Source organism: Bufo gargarizans, chromosome 4 (assembly GCF_014858855.1).
Source record: "Bufo gargarizans isolate SCDJY-AF-19 chromosome 4, ASM1485885v1, whole genome shotgun sequence".
Lineage (NCBI taxonomy): Eukaryota > Metazoa > Chordata > Amphibia > Anura > Bufonidae > Bufo > Bufo gargarizans.
The window spans coordinates 429,068,380-429,091,182 of record NC_058083.1 but is presented as its reverse complement, the minus strand read 5'-3'; the positions used below and the strand labels follow the sequence as shown (position 1 = coordinate 429,091,182).

Below are 22,803 nucleotides of genomic sequence, written 5' to 3'. Positions count from 1 at the left end.
TAGATGAAACCCAAACTAGGGATTTTTGTCCCAAATAGAAAGTATTCTCTGCTGAATTACTATATATATGGTTGCTGCCTAAATTCACGCATAGATGTGACTCAAAGTATTGAAATTTGTCCCAAATAGAAAGAATTCTGTGCTGAATTATTGTATATATGGTTGCGGCCTAAATTCACACACAGATGAAAACCACACTAGGGATTTTTGTCCCAAATAGAAATAATTCTCTGGTGAATAACAGTATATATGGTTGCTGCCTAAATGCACGCACAGATATGACAAAAAGTAGTCAAATTAGTCCCAAATAGAAATAATTATCTGTTGACTAACTGTATATACAATTGCGAATTAAATTCACACACAGAAGTCACCCAAACTAGTGAAATTTGTCCCAAATAGAAATAAATCTATGTTGAATTACTGTATATAACGGTTGCGGCCTAAATTCACGCACAGATGTGACCAAAACCAGTGAAACTTGTCACAAATAGAAATAATTCTCTGGTGAATAACTATATATATGGTTGCGGCCTAAATGCACGCACAGATATGACAAAAAGTAGTCAAATTAGTCCCAAATAGAAATAATTATCTGTTGACTAACTGTATATACAATTGCGAATTAAATTCACACACAGAAGTCACCCAAACTAGTGAAATTTGTCCCAAATAGAAATAAATCTATGTTGAATTACTGTATATAACGATTGCGGCCTAAATTCACGCACAGATGTGACCAAAACCAGTGAAACTTGTCACAAATAGAAATAATTATCTGATGACTAACTGTATATACAATTGCGAATTAAATTCACAAACAGAAGTCACCCAAACTAGTGAAATTTTTCCCAAATAGAGATAAATCTATGCTGAATTACTGTATATAATGGATGTGGCCTAAATTCACACATAGATGAAACCCAAACTAGGGATTTTTGTCCCAAATAGAAAGTATTCTCTGCTGAATTACTATATATATGGTTGCTGCCTAAATTCACGCATAGATGTGACTCAAAGTATTGAAATTTGTCCCAAATAGAAAGAATTCTGTGCTGAATTATTGTATATATGGTTGCGGCCTAAATTCACACACAGATGAAAACCACACTAGGGATTTTTGTCCCAAATAGAAATAATTCTCTGGTGAATAACTGTATATATGGTTGCTGCCTAAATCCACTCACAGTTGTGACCCAAACTAGGGATATTTGTCCCAAATAGGGAGAATTCTCTGCTGAATTACTGTATATATGGTTGTGACCTAAATTCACTCACAGATGTGACCAAACGTTGTGAAATTTGTCCCAAATAGAAATAATTCTCTGTTGACTAACTGTATATACAGTTGCGGACTAGATTCACACACAGAAGTCACCCAAACTAGTGAAATTTGTCCCAAATAGAAATAAATCTGAGCTGAATTACTATATATAACGGTTGAGGCCTAAATTCACACACAGATGAAACCCACACTAGGGATTTTTGTCCCAAATAGAAATAATTCTCTGCTGAATTACTGTATATAGGGTTGCAGTCTAAATCCACTCACAGTTGTGACCCAAACTAGGGATATTTGTCCCAAATAGAGAGAATTTTCTGCTGAATTACTGTACATATGGTTGCAGTCAAAATTTAAGCACACAAGTCACCCAAACTAGCGAAATTTGTCCCAAATAGAAATAAATCTGTGCTGAATTACTGTATATAACGGTTGCGGCCTAAATTCACACACAGATGAAACCCACACTAGGGATTTTTGTCCCAAATAGAAATAATTCTCTGCTGAATTACTGTATATAGGGTTGCTGCCTAAATGCAGACACAGATGTGACCCAAAGTATGGAAATTTGTCCAAAATACAAATAATTCTCTGCTGGAATACTGTATATAACATTTGTGTATTGAGCGCGCACACAGATGTGACACGAACTAGGTTAATTTCCACAGAAAAATACATTTCTATGATGGAGCGGTGTGTATCTCACTAGCAGGCACACTCTAGTGAATAAGCCCCTTTTTAGAATTTCTGCTAAACACACTGCTTTCTGATGGTGTACTGTAAATCTCACTGATATGTAATATTTCTTTCTTTTGAAAGCTTTTTGGTACTGAACACGGTGATTTTCCAGCCCTGCACTATCTGCCCCTTCCTGCAGAAGCCAGTCCCTAATACTGCTGAAATTAACCCTTGTTAAAAAAAAAATATGCTGCACTGCTGTCAAACACACACTTTAGTGCAGGACTGTTTTTGGGAGTTCAATCGTTGTAATTTCAGCAAACCGCTATATGTCCCTGCCTACTGTTGGCTCTCTCTGACGCTGAATGATTTGAGCGCAGGATGTCGGCTCCTATTTAAACTAGTACCACGTGTTCCGGCTGGCCAACCAGTGTATGGCTTATAGCTAACATGGCTATGGCATTGCACTGGAGGGAATTACTTACCTGAATGCTGATTGGATGCTTCAGGAGGCGCCAAACGTGCGGGGCGGAGCAAACGTGGTATTCGGCCAATGCTCGTGCCAAACCAGTACTCGGCCGAGCATGCTCGCTCATCACTAATTGGCAGTTATTGTCACCCAAGGTGACTTAAAAAAACGTTTAAAACGTTTTTACAAATATAAAGAAAAAAACAAACTAAAAGTTCAAATCACACCTCTTTCCTTAAAATAAAAATAAAACATCATGAGCATTGCAGCATGTGAAAATGCCCATACTATTAAAATATAACAATATTAATGGCATACGGAAAATGGCGTAGCGGGGAAAAAAATAAAAACACCCAATTTGCCATTTTTTGTCACTTCAACTACCCAATATTTTTTTTTTTATAAAAAGTGATCTAAAAGTCACACACACTTAAAATTGGTATCACTGAAAAGAACAGAGCGTCCCGCAAACAATGAGCCCTCACACAGTCCCAAACACATAGCTACAAAAAAGTAATAGGGGTCAGAGTATGGTTCTGAAAAAAAAAAAAAAAATTATACAAGTGTGGTATAGTTGGAACCATACTTACCTGGAGAATGAAGATAACAAGGTCAATTTTACTGCATACTGTACAGTGTAAAAAAAAATAAACCTTTATCAGAATTGTGTTTTTTCCCAATTCTACCCCATTTGGTAAAAAAAAATCCGCTCCCTACTACATGGTATGCAACCGTGAATGGTGCCAATAGAAAGTACAACTTGTCCCGCAAAAATTAAGCCCTCATAAGGCTATGTGAATGGAAAAATAAAAAAGTTAGGACTATGGGATGGCAGGGTGTGAAAAACAAAAACTCCAAAATGGAAACTCCCAGGGTCCTTAAGGGGTTAATAAGACCCCAATAAGACATTAGATCAGACCTCAGCTCAGACCCCAATGTAAATGACCCCCAATCAGACCTCAGCTCAGACCCCAATGTGAATGACCCCCAATGTTAATAAGACCCAATAAGACCTTAGATCGGACCCACAATCAGACCTCAGCTCAGACCCCAATGTGAATGACCCCCAATGTTAATAAGACCCAATCAGACCTTTGATCGGACTCACAATCAGACCTCAGCTCAGACCCCAATGTGAATGACCCCCAATGTTAATAAGACCCAATAAGACCTTAGATCGGACCCACAATCAGACCTCAGCTCAGACCCCAATGTGAATGACCCCCAATGTTAATAAGACCCAATCAGACCTTTGATCGGACTCACAATCAGACCTCAGCTCAGACCCCAATGTGAATGACCCCCAATGTTAATAAGACCCAATAAGACCTTAGATCGGACCCACAATCAGACCTCAGCTCAGACCCCAATGTGAATGACCCACAATCAGACCTCAGATAAGAGCCCCAATATAAATAGTTATTTACAAATTGTCTTTTTGACTAATAATTGCCTTTTGTACATATGTCTCTTGTTTGTTATTGCTAAGACGTAACTTTTAATACATAGTATATAAAATGCATTTTAAGACCTGATAAATGGGTTTAAAACTCTCAGTTGTGTTGCATTCTCTTCCTCATTAGTTGGATATAATGGCACTGTTGTCTCCACAGCGCTCTTATTGTAGCAATGGGCCGTGGCAGGCTGCTTGCTGCGCGCTGCTACCAGCCCCCTCATTGTCTCTGTCCCTTGCTACTATAAAGTTTAGACCCCGGTTTATAATCTATAGAATGCTACACCTCTGTACTTAAAATCCCTCAAACTCTGCCCCCCGAATGGGCAGTGCCTGTTCCCCTGAGGACGCCAGTGTAACTGGCGAAACATGTCGGGGGCAGAGTTTGAGGGATTTTAAGTACAGAGGTGTAGCATTCTATAGATTATAAACCGGGGTCTAAACTTTATAGTAGCAAGGGACAGAGACAATGAGGGGGCTGGTAGCAGTGCGCAGCAAGCAGCCTGCCACGGCCCATTGCTACAATAGGAGCGCTGTGAAGACAACAGTGCCATTATATCCAACTAATGAGGAAGAGAATGCAACACAACTGAGAGTTTTAAACCCATTTATTAGGTCTTAAAATACATTTTAATAATGATATAAAGTACCTGTATGTATGGCTTGGGTCTACTTTTGTAGCAGTTTCCAATATAAATAAGACCCCCCCACCGCCCATTTAGACCTCAGACAAGACCCTCATACTGCAGATCAGACCCCCATGCCTCAAATCAGACCCCCATACCTCAGAGCAAATAAAATAAAATAAAAATTCACTTACCCCTCCTGCTCTAGACTCTGCCGCTCCTAGGAACCAGCTCTTCTTCTTCCTGTTGCGTGCTGTGCTGTGACCCGAAGCGCACAGCATGAGGTCACAGAGGTCCAATGTCCTCGCGCTGTGTGCAGTCACAGCACAGCGACTGGCCAAGGACCAGGAAGCGGTGAGTACAGAGCTTTGGGAATACTTCATTCACCGTTTTCCAGTCCTCCTGTACTAATCAGCTCTTTAATAAATGAATTAGTATTAGTAGTAATTAGATCATTAGTATTTGCCCCATAGGACGCACTGACATTTCCCCCCCTTTTGGGGGGTGGGGGGAAAGTGTGTCTTATAGGACGCAAATACAGTAAAACTTTCCCCCAATTTTTTTTTTTAACATCACCATATTCTGACCCCCATAAGTTTTATCTACTGAGCTGTGTGGGGGCAAATTCTTTTTTTGCTGGACGATCTATAGTTTTTTATTGATACCATTTTTTAGTGTGTCTGACTTTTTGATCACATTTTATTTCATTTTTTTGGGTACGAGAAGCGATGAAAAAAACGGCGAAACAGCAATTTTGACCCTTTTTTCCGTTACGCAATTTGCCGTATAGGAAAACATTTTTTATATTTTAATAGTACGGACATTTTCAGATGCGGGGATGCCCATGGTGTTTATATTTTTTTGTTATTTATGTATTTATTTTTTATTCTAAGTAAAACGGGGTGATTTAAATTTTTATATTCAATTTTTATATATTTTTATTTGTTTATTCTGTACCATTATGTTTCATATAGATCCATGATGAAGAATTGCCCATTTCTTATGTTGGCCTGCCACCTGTGGCCAAAATAAGAATTGCAACTTCAATACCGTGGGTCTCAGAAACAGCATTTATTTATGTAGAGAAAGTTAATACAAGGCACTTACTAATGTATTGTGATTGTCCATATTGCTTCCTTTGCTGGCTGGATTCAATTTTCCATCACATTATACACTGCTCCTTTCCATGGTTACGACCACCCTGCAATCCATCAGTGATGGGCATGTTTGCACACTATAGGAAAAATTCCAGCCTATGCGCACTCCCACGGTCTTGGTCACCAGAGAGACTGACATTTTTTCCTATAGTGTGCAAGAAAGGCCACCACTGATGGATTGCAGGGTGGTCGTAACCATGGAAACGGGCAGTGTACAATGTGATGGAAGAATGAATCGAGCCAGCAAAGGAGGCAATATGGATAATCACAATACATTAGTAATAGCCTTGGATTAAATTTCTCTACATGATAAGTACCACTTGCTGAAGGTACACAACTCCTTTAATGGGGCTGGCAGGCATACCGTTTGTATCTGGCAATGCTGGATCTGGAGAATTCCAGCAGGCCGTTCTCTGCCGGAATTCACACTGCAGGTGTGAAACCAGCCCAAACGGTGATGTGAACTCAGCCCAAGGGCTCTTGCATGTGGCCACAGTTTTGTTCCGCATCCACGTTTTTTTTTTGCGGTGCTGTCTGCATTCGTAAGTCCGTTCCATGGCCCCTCAAAAAAATAGAACATGTCCTATTCTTGTCCATATTGTCGACAAGTAAAAAAAAAAATCACAGCACGTACTCGGCTGGGATCTGTGTTTTGTAGATCTGCGATCTGTGGAGCACTAAGCCCTTACTTTAAAGGGAGTCTGTCACCTCCACATGGCCATACACAGCGCTTACCATGCCCTATAGCACACCTATACATGAATGTAATGGTACCTTTGTTATTTTCTTTACACTTGCAGAAGCTGGAAAAATGAACTTTGATTGATATGGAAATGAGCCCTCACAAGTGCCCAGGGGTGGCGTTCACTGTGTTGGTGCCCAGGCTGCCCTGCCTTTTTTCATTGTTCCCATGCCCCAACTTCTGCCTATACCCACCCTCCTATTCCCTTGCGTCATCCTTCGGGCCGGTCGAGATCCCGCGCAAAACCAGCGGCAATGTAGCGTTTGCCGACGCATGCGCAGTAGTTAAAGCGATGCCGTGCCCACAAAGGGTATCGCCGTGCGCATGCTCCGGCCCGGCGAGGCAGTGCACAGGCGCGGGATCTCGGCCGGACCGAAGGATGACGCAAGGGAATAGGAGGGCGGGCATATGCAGAAGCTGGGGCATGGGAACAATGAAAGAAGGCAGAGCAGCCTGAGCACCAACACAGTGAACGCCGCCAATGGGCACTTGTGAGGGCTCATTTGCCTATAAATCAAAGTTAGTTTTTGCAGCTTCTGCAAGTGTAAAGAAAATACCAAAGGTACCATTTCATTCATGTATAGGTGTGCGATAGGAGAATGTAAGCACTGTATATGGCCATATGGAAGTGACAGACTCCCTTTAACTTGCTGATTGGGAAAGTTAAACGAGTTCTCTGCTCCACCCATATCCACCTCCTATATCAGCAGCTGAGCTCCTCCACAGACACATACAGACATGGAGATGAGGAGAAGACTTCTGCTGGGGCTGCTCTCTGTACTGGGGCTTGCAGTGCAAGCGTCTGATGTTGCCGGTCAGAATGAGTTGCCTCCATTTTGTGGCCATTATGATTGTCCAAAGTATCAGCTGGTGAAACAATTTAATGTAAGTATGGGGAAGGGGCTGTGGGTGTAGTGGGGCAGATTTCAAAATTTACTCCTTGTTAAGTGCTGGAGCCATGGCATGTCTAATGATTTATTGTTGTGCATTCACCTATTAGTTAACACTTCCACCTGATGGGCTAGATAGATCAAAACCGGTATAAAGGAAATCCTGGAGGAGTTGTCCATATCAATCAAATTCCACCTTTCATGTTTCAGAGTTTCTTTGGAAAAAAGGTGGAATCTGATTGGCTGCTATGGGCAACTAAGCCAACTCATTTCCACCAGTTTGTGGAGAGATTTATCAAAGAGACCAGTTATCTTCTGTCAATTAGATTAAAAATCATGTCCTGTAACTGGGAAAGCATGGTGGTAACTTCTGCATGACTGGGATGGAAAATCTACCTGTAATCGCAGTGGTCCTCCTGCAGTATGGTTATTTATTGCTGCACATTCACTGTTGCTAACCGTCCAGAAATTTCTGGATGGTCTGTGAAAATGGGTGACTATAGATGTGTGTAAAAAAATATTTTGAGGCTGGTGGCACATGACTAGATCCTTCTGGTGGTAATTCTCATTCCATAGTTCTGATCAGTGTATTGAGCTATAGACTGTATTATCTTTATCACTTTATTATGGCTTTCCAACTTGTCTGTAGGAAGCTGTTGGCTGTCCGTGATTTTGGGATAAGTTGTCCAGAAAAGAAGTCCTGGTTGACAACCCTGGGCGTATATGCAGTCCAGGATTCTGAGTGATCCTCTCTTGTGTGTCTATGGCTGTGAATACTACTGGAAATGGGTTCCATTCGTTGGAGTAATTATTGGGGGTAACTTAGGCCAAATGCACACAGCAGTGTTCCGCGGCCGATAGCGGTCTGTGGTATGCCGGGCTGGATTCTTGTTCAGAGCAGGAGCGCATGGCGTCACTGGTTGCTATGACACTGTGTGCTTCATGCCACCGCTGCTGTACAGTAATACACTCATATAGTGTATTACTGTACAGCAGCTGCATGAAGTGCACGGCGGCATGGCAACCAATGATGCCGTGTGCTCCTGCTCTGAACAGGAATCCAGCCCGACATACCACGGACCGCTATCGGCCGCGGAACACGGCTGTGTGCATTCAGCCAAAGCCAGCAGTTTTCACCCACTCCACTGAGGAGGAAGAAGAACTCTGCAGCGTGTCAATTTATACAGAGAAGTCTGCAATACCACACTTATATTTTTTTTATATGCAGCAGGTGTGAGAATAGCTGTGGATTTTTATGCGGCAAATCAAAGTGGATGAGCATTTCAGTAGTCAGTTACATGTGATCCCAGCCTAAAATGTGCATGTAGCCTGAAAAATGTTGTTTCCTATTGGCTGAGAAACAATGCACATGAGGGGATTCAAGTGTGCATTATTCCATATGGTGTAGTATTGGCCCTGATGTCCTACTGCTGTGCTAGGAGCCCCATAGTGGACCCCCTGTGTCCTCGGCTAATGCACCTCCCCACTGTCTGCCCAGGAGCAATCTGCAAGAACTGCTGGGGCCTGCTGCAGGGGGAGCACATGCTCAGCCTGTTCCTTCTCCCCTGCAGCAGCATTGTCCAGACTAGTCATGACTGTGCCCTCCCATCAGCCAGAATGAGGGGCAGCACTGGAGGCCTGCTTCTTCTGCCAGAGCCCATAGCGAGGCTGGAAGTCACTGTGTGAGGCCTAGCTCTGCCTCCCGTCAGTTCCAGTGCATGGGAGGTGGCAATTCTTATTCAGCTTCTGCTGCCAGCCTCCTGGATTCTAGCTGTCCTATGCTGGAATTGCACAAGGGTCCGGTGAAGTCTGCCCTGCTGCTGTGGAGGGGACAAAGTGAACAGCCTGGAAGAGGGAAGCCTGTCCATCCATGGAGTCGCGTTCTCAGTCTGGCATTTTGGCTGTTCTCGCCAGGCTGACTCTGGACGGGATCCAGTCCACTGCTATTCTCTTCCTGTCTGTTTTCAGTGCTTCTGGGATTCCGTGTTCTGCTGGTAGTTGGTGCAATTTGGGCAGTTTGTAGCTGGGTTTTGTGGATAAAAAAAAATATATTTTTTTTTATTTCATATTGCCTCGGCCTATGGGTAAGCGCTTGGATGGATAGTTCCCCTATTGGTGTGGTCTTGGTGTCCTGTAGTGTGGCGGCAGCCCCAATGGGGGGCTAGGGCAGTGTTTCCCAACCAGTGTGCCTCCAGCTGTTGCAAAACTACAACTCCCAGCATGCCTGGACAGTCTTTGGCTGTGCGGGCATGCTGGGAGTTGTAGTTTTGCAACAGCTGGAGGCACACTGGTTGGGAAACACTGGGCTAGGGGACTAATGGCTGGCAAACTTTTAGTATGTCTCTCGGATGTGGCTAGGGGTGAGTTGTGGCTTTTGATGGCCCATTTTAAACCTGGGGGTGGGGGAAATATGAAAGAACTGTGGAAATTTCTTCATTTTGACTTTTTCCAAGGGGAGCATGAACAGGCTGAAGCCAGGGGAGACTAGGAGAGGAATCCATATCGGCTGATAACCTGAACTTCTAACTGGCTTCAGGCCTTTGCTATTTTGGCCAGTGTTACTGGGGAGTGTGCACCATAGAATTGTTCTGCCCCTTCTTTTCTATATGGGCTCAATAGGCAAAGCTAACTGAGTTTATGGCAGGGCTGCCTGGCTGTGTTATGACTAGCAATTTAGGCAGGGAAAAGCAGTGAATCGGTCTCTGCTGAGACCACAAGGACGTGTTTGTGCCTAATGGTGGCAGTGTGGGCTCCCGCTCTCATTGGAGCCGGGGGTTTGCCTGCAGAGGTCTGGTTGTTGCTGGCAATTCAACCAAGGGGACTGTTATTTGTGTCTCTTCAAACACGAGTGTAGAACCTGCAGAGGGAATTGAGCTCAGTGTTTCAAGCATGCAAAGCCCTGCTACTGCGAAACTGCTGGTGGTGGGATGACATCTGTGATGCTCTGGTTTCTAAATTAATACCTGGATAGGGCTGCTGCCCAACTTTTGAAAGATAAGATTGCAAGGATGCCAATGGAAACCAAAATGGCATGGCAACACCCTGCAGTAGTCTGACAAGCTTTTAAAGGAGGAGACCCTAGGGTGAATGGCAGGTCCTTTTGTTGACCCTCCATGGTCTCATCTGCAGGTCTCTCTTGGGAGTGGTTTCCAAAAAAGGAAGGCAACACATTTTTGTCTACTTGTCATACCTTATCAATTGCCGGTCTTAATAAATGTCCCCCATAGAATTTTTTTATTATGGATTAAATGTGGAAGAAAAAAAAACTCAAACGCTAGACGTTTCTCCCAGGATTGGAACCTGGGATCTCTGCATTCAAAACCATTCACTTACAACCAAGCTATAGCATCACTACATGGAGAAGTGTTTTTCCTATGCTTACAAGCTAACTTGTATTACTGGTGTCTTTATAATCATATATTGCACTTGTGAATAGATCAGTAATATGTATATTGGCTTTCTAAGCAGATCTCATTGTGGTAAAGCTACAGTGCATATAGTATAGAATATGTACTTGCTAAGGCCTCATGCGCACAAACTTTTTGTTTTGGTCCACATCCGAGCCGCAGTTTTTGCGGCTTGGATGCGGACCCATTCTCCAACGGGGCCGCAAAAGATGCGGCCAGCACTCCGTGTGCTGTCTACATCCGTTGCTCCATTCCATGGACTACAAAAACATTAAATAAAAATAACCTAAATGGACAAGAATAGGCAGTTAAATTAATGGTGGTCCGCAAAACGCACAACAGTCGTATGCATGTAGCTATTAATATAGTTGAGCCTGGTGACAGAGCTGCTTTTAAAGAGTTAAACTGGTAATGCATCATTTCAATGTGTGGGTAATGTTCCTAAAATGGCACTAATGAAAACCACATTAGAGGGTGGCATACTTGCCAAAACTTGAGTTTGTAAAATTGGGGCATATAAGCACTGCCCCTGGACCTACCTGCCCAGAAACACCTGAGTCTTGGCAAATTTGTTTTTTCCTCCAAAATCTGAGTGTCTGAAAACCTGGTGGACAATAAACCTGAAATATACCTCAGTTCCTTGTGGGTGTACATTTCATTTACTGGTTTAGACCTCCAGAGAATGTACCAAAACTGAAGAGGCATGTGTGCTTGAAAATCCTGGTGCATCATGCGCCAATGAACCTCCGTACTAAGGGCTCATGCTCACAACCATGGCTTTCATCTGCATTTTTTTTGTATGTGGACCCATTTAATAGGGCCACAAAAAAGATGTGGCCAGCAGACCGCGTGCTGTCTGCATCCATATGTCCATTCCACAGCCATGCAAAAAATAGAACCTGTTCTATACTTAAACCCCCACACGCGTGTGTATTTTCAGCCATACCTGCCAAGAACAGCGGAGTCGGAGTGTGTGTGTGTGTGTGGGGTGCTCGAAGTCCAACCTCTAACAGATCGTATTAAAGAGCAGGATTGTATGAAATGAATATTATTGGCTGCCTTTACAGCATAAGCTCAGTAGACTGGAGGTTGGGGTACATTCACACAAGTACCTTTTACGGATTATCATTAAAACTCACCCAGATTGTGCCTGTAAAAAGCAATTGACAATAAGGCTAGGCGGGACGAGGAAGGGAAAAATATCACCCTTGCACGTGCCCTATCAAACTTCATGACAGAGACCGGACTCTGGGCCGGTGCAAGGATTTTTGCCAACACAAGCAAAGCTACATTATAGTGCTCCCCTCCCCACCAGAACTCGGGGAGAAATTTGACATTGAGGGGGAGAGATGGCTCTTTCGCTCTTTCTCTCGCTCAAAAAAAATATAACTTATGCTCACCTGGTCCCGTCTGCAGCAGCTTCCCTTTCTCATCTGTGTGGTCCTGGTATCTTCTCTCTGGGCTCCCGACAAGTTTGGCTCAGCGGGAAAGGCACTCAAACTTGTCGGGAGCCCAGAGAGAAGATACCAGGACCACACAGAACAGCTGCTGGTGGCGCGTAAGTGATTTATTTAAAAAATAAATAAAAATTTAATTACACTAGTGACTACCTGACATCTGATATTTATCTATCAGAACTGTGATAATACATTCATACAAAAGGGGTGGGGGAGGCTGTCCATTTTGAGTCAGACACTGTCAAGGTGTCATATGTTATGATCTGGGAGGGATTGTGGTGCACCCCAATGGGAAATAAGTTCAGATAGTCAGTATCTGCAGTAAGTGTGCTTCTTTACTGGAGGAATTCGGGTGCCAAACAATACAGGCGATGCATAGGGCCTTCTGCAGTCTCCTCTCTGGCAGAAAGGCCTGAGATCTGTCTGTCTAATCTTTGTAGCGTCTCCTCTTCTAAGCACTAGAGCTTTGACTGCTCTCCTAATTATACAATGGTTATTATGGTTGAACTAGAACCTTCTAGTGTGAGTGGTGGAGAAACTCAGCACAAACAAATGCAATGTTACAACTTCTGTCTCTTATAGACTGTTTCAGACATAACAGAGCTAAACCAGACATTCAAAAGGTCGTTTTTTTTTTTTTTTCCCCCTCCAAAAACAAGTTCTTTCCACAGCTACCATAAGGTTTAAATTTACCAGCTTCATTATTAACTAAATGTCCCAAAAGTCTCAGTATTCATTAACCCTTTCCACAGTGCTGTGCAAATGAACAGGATATATCACAACATGCAGTTACACAGCATTAAACAGTGCAAGTTTACACTTTAAAGTGAGATGGTGAGGAATTGATGACTTTGCAGAGAGGAAACATGGGTGCAACTATCCAGACTTCAAAGTACCCCTGCTCCAGGGCACTACACTATATGTAGAGACACTTGTATTATGAATGCTCTGCATTATTTGTGAGGTTGGTACTTGCATGGAGTTATAAAGGGAACCTGTCACCTGGGTCCCTCCCTCTTCCCATACACAGGACATGGATAAACGGGAGACCTGCTCCCTAACTATCTACAGCTGTACCGAGCAGTTTAGATGTGATTCCAGGAGTGAATAAGTTTATAAATCCCTTATACACCAGCTGTAGTCTGTCAGTCCCTTTTGCTTCTGCCTGTCTCCAGCAGCCCTGCCTCCATTCTTCCGCCTCTCCATAGACTGTTATCATCTGATCCTTTAGTGAGCAGATGTTCTTGCTTCACTACTCAGATTAGTGAACAGTTCAATAAGGCAAAATGCACATGACATTGACAAGAGAGTTAAACACGGATGAACTGTTACTAATCAGTGAGACATTCATTAAAAGCCTTTCTGAGAAATGCGTGCTTAAAAAATGGTCCCATTCAATTTTATGAAGGCTTATCAGTGAAAATGGAACATGTTCAATTTTTTTTTTCATTTAAATTCTCTTGTTCACTGGCTGTCAAACTGCTGTGTGAATAGTCCCATAAGACTGCCACTGTTCTTAAAATGGATGTGTGACTGCAGTTATAAAAAAAATATCCATCGCGTATCCGCTTTTCACTGTGTGCATGTAGCCTAAGAGAAGGAAGCATCTTGCCTTTTTTGCTTGTACCATGCAGTTTCATTTTTTATTTTCCTACTCCTTTACGCTTCAAGGCCTAGTTCACACTTCAGTTAATTGATCTGTGACTTCCATCGGCGATTGTAAGCCAAAACCAGGTGCAGGTCTTTCCATTACATCTTATCTCTGTGGAGACTCCAAGCCTGGTATTTGGCTCGCGATTAATCACTGATGGAAATCACTGACGTGTGAACTAGGCCTAAGACTCATCTTTACCTTTTTAACTGGTCAGCCAAGTTGCTATCAATTTAATCATTGTATTTCTGTAACTGAATTTCTTAATTTCCAGGACTTTGAACTCCGTCACTACCAAAATACTCGTTGGGTCACAACTTCACTAAAACAGGACGTTATCGGCATAGGAATGGTGACTGGCTTCCATCGTCTGTTTATGTATATCAATGGGAACAATGCTGAAGGTATATTATGTTCTATAAGGTTCTGCTAACATATTGTAGGGGTTCTTTGTTTTGCAGTACTATTTATTTATTTTTTCCATCAAAATTATTGGTTTTGTGATGGGTTCAATTAGAAGTAAATGGTGACAAATCTGACTGGCATTGTGCCGGAACAATAATGGCAAAAAGTAAAAATAAAGGCATCCAAAGTAGAGATGGGTGAACCTGACATTCGGTTCAGGTTTGCAGAATTTTTCTGAAAGTTCAGTTTGGGCCAAGCCAAATTGGTTTCAATTGCCCTGGAAACTGTTTTGGGATAAAGTGGCTTGTTGGGAACCAAACTTTAAAAAAAAATCATGCCTTGACTGGATCAGAATGCCTACCTATACAACACACAGAATTATTGTCAGAATAAAAAGTGGCTCATTGTGAACAAGCCTATAAAAATTCTCCCTTTTAATTGGGAGCAGCAGAACTGCAGTGTGGATGTGGAAAGGGTAGGACAATAAAAGGCATGTGGCCACAATAGTAGTGGCAGGATGGCATGGAACATTGGCAGTGGATCCGCTATCTATGGGTATAGTGGTGTCAGTAGGGGAGGAGGAGCAGCAGCTGAGGCAGTGGCAACTCCCATAGTCAGATACTGATGACCTATCCAGAAAATGGGTAATCAGTATTTAAATCTCGGGGGGGAAAACCCCTTAAAGATAGGGATGTGCAATACAGTGTCCATAAACACAAAAGGCACTGCTACTAACAAATTACTTTGGAAATAATGCAATATCTGCACAACTAAAAGACTTGGGCCTAATATCTTGTGTGTTTAAAATATACAGTTTCAGAACTTTTCTCTGGTGTAAAACAGTATCCGAAATGAACCAGAAAAGGTTCGGCTGCTGAGCAAAATCTCGGGAAGTTTTAAGGCAACAACGGTACATCCTAGTCTCTAGAGCTTAAAACTACAGCATAATATATTGGGGAGAAATTTTGTATTAACGCTAAATTATGCTGGTGTAGGAATTTTCCATACAAGGCTATGCATCTGGCCTGCAATGTGGAGAGGTCTAAACACATGCTTTTGTGTATTAACACCGTTCATATAAATAAAACTAACTTTGGACTTGTACAAAATTAGACACTAAGTTGTTTAAGCAGAAAAATCAAGTATGTGTATATTGCTGTTCTGTAGTTGACTTGCAGAACAAGGTGTTTGCCCTGATGCAAAAGGTATTGAGATTTCTGTCCAGTGAGATGTTTTTTTTTGAGGCTGTGTAGACAGTTTGGCATCAATATGTTGTATAGTGCATACTGACACCAATCTGTTTCCTTTTATAGGACTGAAGATGAATAGGACAGTACCTATGATGGTGTATATGCCATTAAAACAACCACCTGCTGGTAATGCCACAATGTCCTTCTATGTGCCACAAGAAGTGAAGAAACCTCCAACACCTACAGACCCTGAAGTTTACCTGGATACATTTCCTGCAGCTTCTGTATATGTGAAGTAAGTCACTACTGGTTCAGATCATGGCCTATTTGTTCCGTTGTAGCAAGCAAACATGTAAAGAAAAATCAAACTATGGCGTGCACATTGCATTAAAAATGCAAATATCCTGGCTGTTTTAGATCCTTTTTAGGGCTCACTCGCACAACAATGTTTTGCAGTCCGCAAAACATGGTAACCGGCAGTGTGCACTCTGCAAGGGGTCTGTGTTCAGCATGATGCAGAAGGGCTTCTGCAAATGCAGAAAATTAAGTCCTATACTTTGCTACAACATGCAGAGCAAGTCAGTGGGTCTGGTGTGCACACAGCGGACTACAAAACTTACGGACCAGCGGGCTTCAGTGCTGTTAACTGTTAAGTCGATTCGCGCTGAGCAGAAATGATGGCCGCCAATTATGAATCAGCCACTGTTACCAGACAAGCCTTTAGTGGTGATTTTGCAGTGTGGGCAGGTGTCTAGTCAATACAGAACTGCCCTACACTTTGTGAATGATAGTGACAAGCCTACACTACTTAAATAACCTCATTAATCCAGTCATTGCGCCTCTACATGAACAACACAGGCCTAATTTCATCTTCATGGATGACAATGCACCAGTTCACCGAGGTCGCATCACTAGGGAACAGCTGCTGGAGACTGAGGTACCTCAATCTGAGTGGCCTGCACTTTCTCCAGACCTGAATCCCATTGAAAACCTATGGGATCAGCTGAGTTGCCGTGTAGAGGCTTGTAACTCTGTACACCAGAACCTCAATGACCTGAAGGCTGCCCTTTAAGAAGTGGGATGCCATGCCTCAGCAGACAATAAGTTGACTTGTGAACAGCATGACATTGTCAAGCTGTAATTGATGCTCATGGCCAGGTGAGTGTTTTTGTTTTCAATAAATTGTGATGAGGAACTCGCCATTGCATGCTTCTACCTAAATGTCCTACTCTCATGATGTAATATCGCCGTAGCATGACCCTCTTAAATTTTCCATAAAATTCACCTGAAGGCCAAATATCCAACATTTTGTGATATATCTATTAAAAGACTGTGAACTTAGTTTTAAAAGGCACCAGATTTATCATAGTTGATGTTGGATAAAATATCTTACAAATTTTAGGCTGTCTAATTTTCAGGGCCGTCTTTAATATTGATTGGACCCTGTGCAAAAATTTACTTGGGCCCCCTGGATCCCACCTTCCCACACCTTAGCAGACAATCACGCCCTCCACCACAACACACACACAAAAAATCCACACATCTGGTAGAGTCCAGTGAATGACTGTAAATACTTCCAGTTCTGAAGACTCCAGCGGCTCAGGACCAGTGCTCTGGGCAGCTGGGCTCGGGCTGGAAGTGGGCACTGCTCTGCAGGAAGGAGACCAGGGCTCGGCTCACCCTAGTGTTACAGTGCACCCCACAGTATGCAGTATAGCACCTCACAGTATACAGCACCCCAATTTATACACAATACAGTATAGCACTCCACACAATACCGCACCCACAGTATACAGACCCCCACAGTATAGCACTCCACAGTATACATGGCCCCCCCCACACAGTATACATGGGCCCCCCCCACACAGTATACATGGGCCCCCCCCCACACAGTATACATGGCCCCCCCCCACACAGTATACATGGCCCCCCCCCACACAGTATACAGGGGCCCCCCCACACAGTATACAGGGGCCCCCCCACACAGTATACAGGGGCCCCCCCACACAGTATACAGGGGCCCCCCCACACAGTATACAGGGGCCCCCCCACACAGTATACAGGGGCCCCCCACACACAGTATACAGGGGCCCCCCCACACAGTATACGGGGCCCCCCCCACACAGTATACGGGGGCCCCCCCCACACAGTATACGGGGGCCCCCCCCACACAGTATACGGGGGCCCCCCCCACACAGTATACGGGGCCCCCCCCACACAGTATACGGGGGCCCCCCCCACACAGTATACGGGGCCCCCCCCACACAGTATACAGGGGGCCCCCCCCCACACAGTATACAGGGGGCCCCCCCCACACAGTATACAGGGGGCCCCCCCCACACAGTATACAGGGGGCCCCCCCCACACAGTATACAGGGGGCCCCCCCCACACAGTATACAGGGGGCCCCCCCCACACAGTATACAGGGGGCCCCCCCCCACACAGTATACAGGGGGCCCCCCCCACACAGTATACAGGGGGCCCCCCCCACACAGTATACAGGGGGCCCCCCCCACACAGTATACAGGGGGCCCCCCCCACACAGTATACAGGGGCCCCCCCCCACACAGTATACAAGGGGCCCCCCCCCCACAGAGTATACAAGGGGCCCCCCCCCCCCACAGAGTATACAAGGGGCCCCCCCCCCCACAGAGTATACAAGGGGCCCCCCCCCCCCACAGAGTATACAGGGGCCCCCCCCCCACAGTATACAGGGGCCCCCCCCCCCACAGTATACAGGGGCCCCCCCCCCACAGTATACAGGGGCCCCCCCCCCACAGTATACAGGGGCCCCCCCCCCACAGTATACAGGGGGCCCCCCCCCCACAGTATACAGGGGGCCCCCCCCCACAGAGTATACAGGGGGCCCCCCCCCACAGAGTATACAGGGGGCCCCCCCCACAGAGTATACAGGGGCCCCCCCCCCACACAGTAGTATACAGGGGGCCCCCCCCCCCAGTAGTATACGGGGCCCCCCCCCACACAGTAGTATACGGGGCCCCCCCCCCACACAGTAGTATACGGGGGCCCCCCCCCACACAGTAGTATACAGGGGGGCCCCCCCCACACAGTAGTATACAGGGGGCCCCCCCCCACACAGTAGTTACAGGGGGCCCCCCCCACACAGTAGTTTACAGGGGGCCCCCCCCACACAGTAGTTTACAGGGGGGCCCCCCCCACACAGTAGTTTACAGGGGGGCCCCCCCCCACACAGTAGTATACAGGGGGGCCCCCCCCACACAGTAGTATACAGGGGGGCCCCCCCCCACACAGTAGTATACAGGGGGGCCCCCCCCCACACAGTAGTATACAGGGGGGCCCCCCCCACACAGTAGTATACAGGGGGGCCCCCCCCCACACAGTAGTATACAGGGGGGCCCCCCCCACACAGTAGTATACAGGGGGGCCCCCCCCCACACAGTAGTATACAGGGGGGCCCCCCCCCACACAGTAGTATACAGGGGGGCCCCCCCCCCACACAGTAGTATACAGGGGGCCCCCCCCACACAGTAGTATACAGGGGGGCCCCCCCCCACACAGTAGTATACAGGGGGGCCCCCCCCACACAGTAGTATACAGGGGGGCCCCCCCCACACAGTAGTATACAGGGGGGCCCCCCCACACAGTAGTATACAGGGGGGCCCCCCCCACACAGTAGTATACAGGGGGGCCCCCCCCCACACAGTAGTATACAGGGGGCCCCCCCCCACACAGTAGTATACAGGGGGCCCCCCCCCACACAGTAGTATACAGGGGGGCCCCCCCCACACAGTAGTATACAGGGGGGCCCCCCCCCACACAGTAGTATACAGGGGGGCCCCCCCCACACAGTAGTATACAGGGGGGCCCCCCCCACACAGTAGTATACAGGGGGGCCCCCCCACACAGTAGTTTACAGGGGGGCCCCCCCCCACACAGTAGTTTACAGGGGCCCCCCCCCCCACACAGTAGTTTACAGGGGCCCCCCCCCCACACAGTAGTTTACAGGGGCCCCCCCCCCCACACAGTAGTTTACAGGGGCCCCCCCCCCACACAGTAGTTTACAGTATATTAACATAACAGCCCCTGTCACCTTTTTTCTGATGTAATCTTCACACAAAAAAGCTCCACAGTTAACTTCTGCAACACTCCTGCTAGGACCTGTGAGGACCTCATAGCCATGTGACCAGTAATTGCTAGGTTACTGGTCACATGGTGGTGATGTCATCTAAGGTCCTAGATCACAACATTAAAGTACACAGACAGCTTGACACCCGGGGCAGTAGCTAGAAGGGATCAAGAGGCAGCTGCCTTGGCCCCCCAGGAGCAACTGGGCCCGGGGCAGCTGCCCCTTTTGCCCCTTGGTAAAGATAGCCCTGCTAATTTCACCGCCTATATATTGGCTTAGGCCAGTTTCACACTAGTGCTTGTAGTGTGATCCTCTCTGTATTCTGGCATTGGTGGAAGCTACAGTGTTGCCTTCCAGCTCCATTAACTATACAGAGGTCTAGTGGAGATCCAGCCACAACCTGGCAAATATAACTAAAACTACTGTTGGCTGCCATTTGCACAAGCACTAGTGTGAAGCTAGCTTTACAACAAAAGTTCCAATATTTTGGCGTATGGAGACCTATTTAAACCACACCTTTTCCCACAAACCCTTGCAACCTGTCCAATAAACAGCACCACCTTGTTGGGAGAGATGTAGAATGGGTTAAATGCTAGAGTCTTCCAATAGACCTTCAGCTAACATCTGGATTCTATCCATCTAGTCCGATCTGTTTCAGGGCTCTCACAAGCGGCCCAAAACAGATCAGTTCAGCCCCAATGCATTCTGAATGGCTAAGGATCTGCTCAGAATGCATCAGTTTGGTCTCTGTTCCGCTTTTGAGGCGGACACAACTGTTTGCAGCGTTTTGGTGTCCGCCTGACGATGCGGAGCCAAATGTATCTGTTCTGACTTGCACTGTAAGGCCCCTTTCACAGAGGCATTGTGGGAAAATGTGCGGGTGCGTTGCGGGAACACCCGTGATTTTTCCGTGCGAGTGCAAAATCGCATGTGTTTGGTACCCGAACTTCATAGAAGTTCGGGCTTGGGATCGGTGTTCTGTAGACTGTATTTTCCCTTATAACATGGTTATAAGGGAAAATAATAGCATTCTGAATGCATAGTACAATAGCACTGGAGGGGTTAAAAATTTTTTAACTCGCCTTAGTCCACTTTCTTGCGTAGCCAGCATCTCCTTCTGTCTTTATCTTAGCTTTGTGTAGCAACAGGACCTGTTGTGATGTCACTCCGGTCATCACATGATCCATCACCATGGTAAAAGATCATGTGATTACTGTCACCAAAGGTCCTTGTTGCTACACAGAGCTAAGATCAAGACAGAAGGAGATGCCGGGCTGCATGAGCGCTATTGTACTATGCATTCTGTATTTTTCCCTTAACCATGTTATAAGGGAAAATAATAATGATCGGGTCTCCATCCCGATTGTCTCCTAGCAACTGTGCGTGAAAATCGCACCGCATCTGCACATGCTTGCAATTTTCACGCAACCCCTATTCACTTGTATGGGGCCTGCGTTGCGTGAAAAGAGCAGCATGCTGCAATTTTTCACGCAACGCACAAGTGATGCGTGAAAATTACCGCTCATGTGAACAGCCCCATAGAAATGAATGGGTCAGGATTCATTGCAGGTGGAATGCGTTCAACTCGCGCATCGCATCCGCGCGGAATACTCGCCTGTGTGAAAGGGGCCTAAGTTAATGGGGACAGATCAGTTTTCACTGACAAAATATTGTGCAATTGAAAACTGATCCGTCCCCGTTGACTTTCAATGCAAGTCAGGACGGATCCATTTTGACTTGGATTTTTTTTTTTTTATAGAATAATGCAACAAATCAATCCGTTATGAATGGATTCAAGCCTTTGCATTATTGGTGCGGATCCATCTGTGCAAAACGGGTCCTCTCCGAACACAGGTGTGAAAGTAGCCTTACTAGATCTGTGCAGCTTCATTGGAGAAGGTGTCCTGGATATAGCAATAACCCTTAAGAAGAACCTGATCTGTAGTTGTATACCATGTATGTTCCTCCTCTGCTGGATGTTTGAGCTTTCAATTTCTTTTTCAGGACTTTTGGAGGATATGCCTTTAATGCTATGTATGTCACACAAGCTAAAGCCCTAGCAGAGAACCTGAGGTTCCTTGGTCTGCAGTTTGATGATACATACTTCGTAAGTGCTGGCTACAATTCTCCTTTTGACTTTTTCAGCCGCCACAATGAAGTGTGGTACATGGCAAAGTCCTCTCGGCAGTGGGAATTCCTTGATCTATCTGCTGCTCTGCCCTGGGTGTGATTCTCTTCATATTTGATAACAAGGACATTTCATTAAATGGTGCTGAGGGGTTAACTTGCAAAAAAAAGTGGCTGTTTAAATCTTATTGCCTTGTGTTATGGATGTGTTTTGTAACTGATTTTTCAGCATTAAAATATTTTTGCATTGTGTCTGTCTTTGCTTTGTATACCTGACTGGACTTGCTTGCTGTTCACTTACTCTGTCAGTGGTTTTAATATCAAATATTAAGGGGTGGAAGTGTTTTAAATGTTGAGGTGCAGCTGAGACAAATGAGGTGCCAGAATGTCAGTGCCTGTCAGCTGCCAAAACTTGGACATGCGGCAGCCCTGATGAACAGTAGTAAATCGCACCATGTGCAGCCACCTTAAGGCTACTTTCACACTTGCAGCAGAGTGATCCGGCAAAATGTATGCCAACTGATGGCATTTGTAAGGCTGATCAGGATCCTGATCCATCTTACAAATGCATTGAAAAGCCGGATCCGTCTTTCTGGTGTCATCCGGAAAAACGGAGCTGGCTTTTTTTTTTTTTTCGGTCTGCACATGCGTAGACCGGAAGGCTTGATCTGTTATTTTGAATGCCGGATCCGACCCATACATTACTATGGGAAAATATGCTGGATCCGGCGTTCAGGCAAGTGCATGGGGATAAAACTGATCAGTTCTTTTCTGGTATTGAGCCCCTAGGACAGAACTCAGTGCCGGAAAAGAAAAATGCCTCTTTCAACTGAGCAATAAGGATTGTCAGGGAAAACTGACTTTGCACACGTTCAAATTTTTATTTTTATTTTTTTTGTGCGTGAAGAAGTCTACATTGCATAGCGAAAAAAAAAAAATTGCATTGTGATGTCTTCTGTTATCACACAAGCCCCTTTTCAGTTCTATGGATCCAGAGATGTGTGAAAAATGCATACTATTGACAGGGGTTAGACATCAGCATGCTAAGGCTGAGCTGTCTCCTAGCATGTACTGTACATGTCATAAACACTAATGGCTTTCTATGCTTAGAAAGCTAATACATAATATGGTACTGTTTTCATTAAGGCACCAGTAATATGT

The 22,803-nt window shown here is 45.3% G+C and overlaps 1 protein-coding gene across 1 annotated transcript; it reads left to right on the top strand.

The window, feature by feature from the left end:
* Positions 1-7,145: 7,145 nt before the first annotated feature.
* LOC122935472 (heme-binding protein 2-like) lies at positions 7,146-21,745 on the top strand. The gene is made up of 4 exons (XM_044291239.1): positions 7,146-7,292; positions 14,087-14,216; positions 15,531-15,702; positions 21,520-21,745. Exons 1-4 carry the CDS (start codon positions 7,146-7,148, stop codon positions 21,743-21,745), a joined length of 675 nt encoding a protein of 224 aa, XP_044147174.1.
* The last annotated feature ends 1,058 nt before the right edge of the window (positions 21,746-22,803 follow it).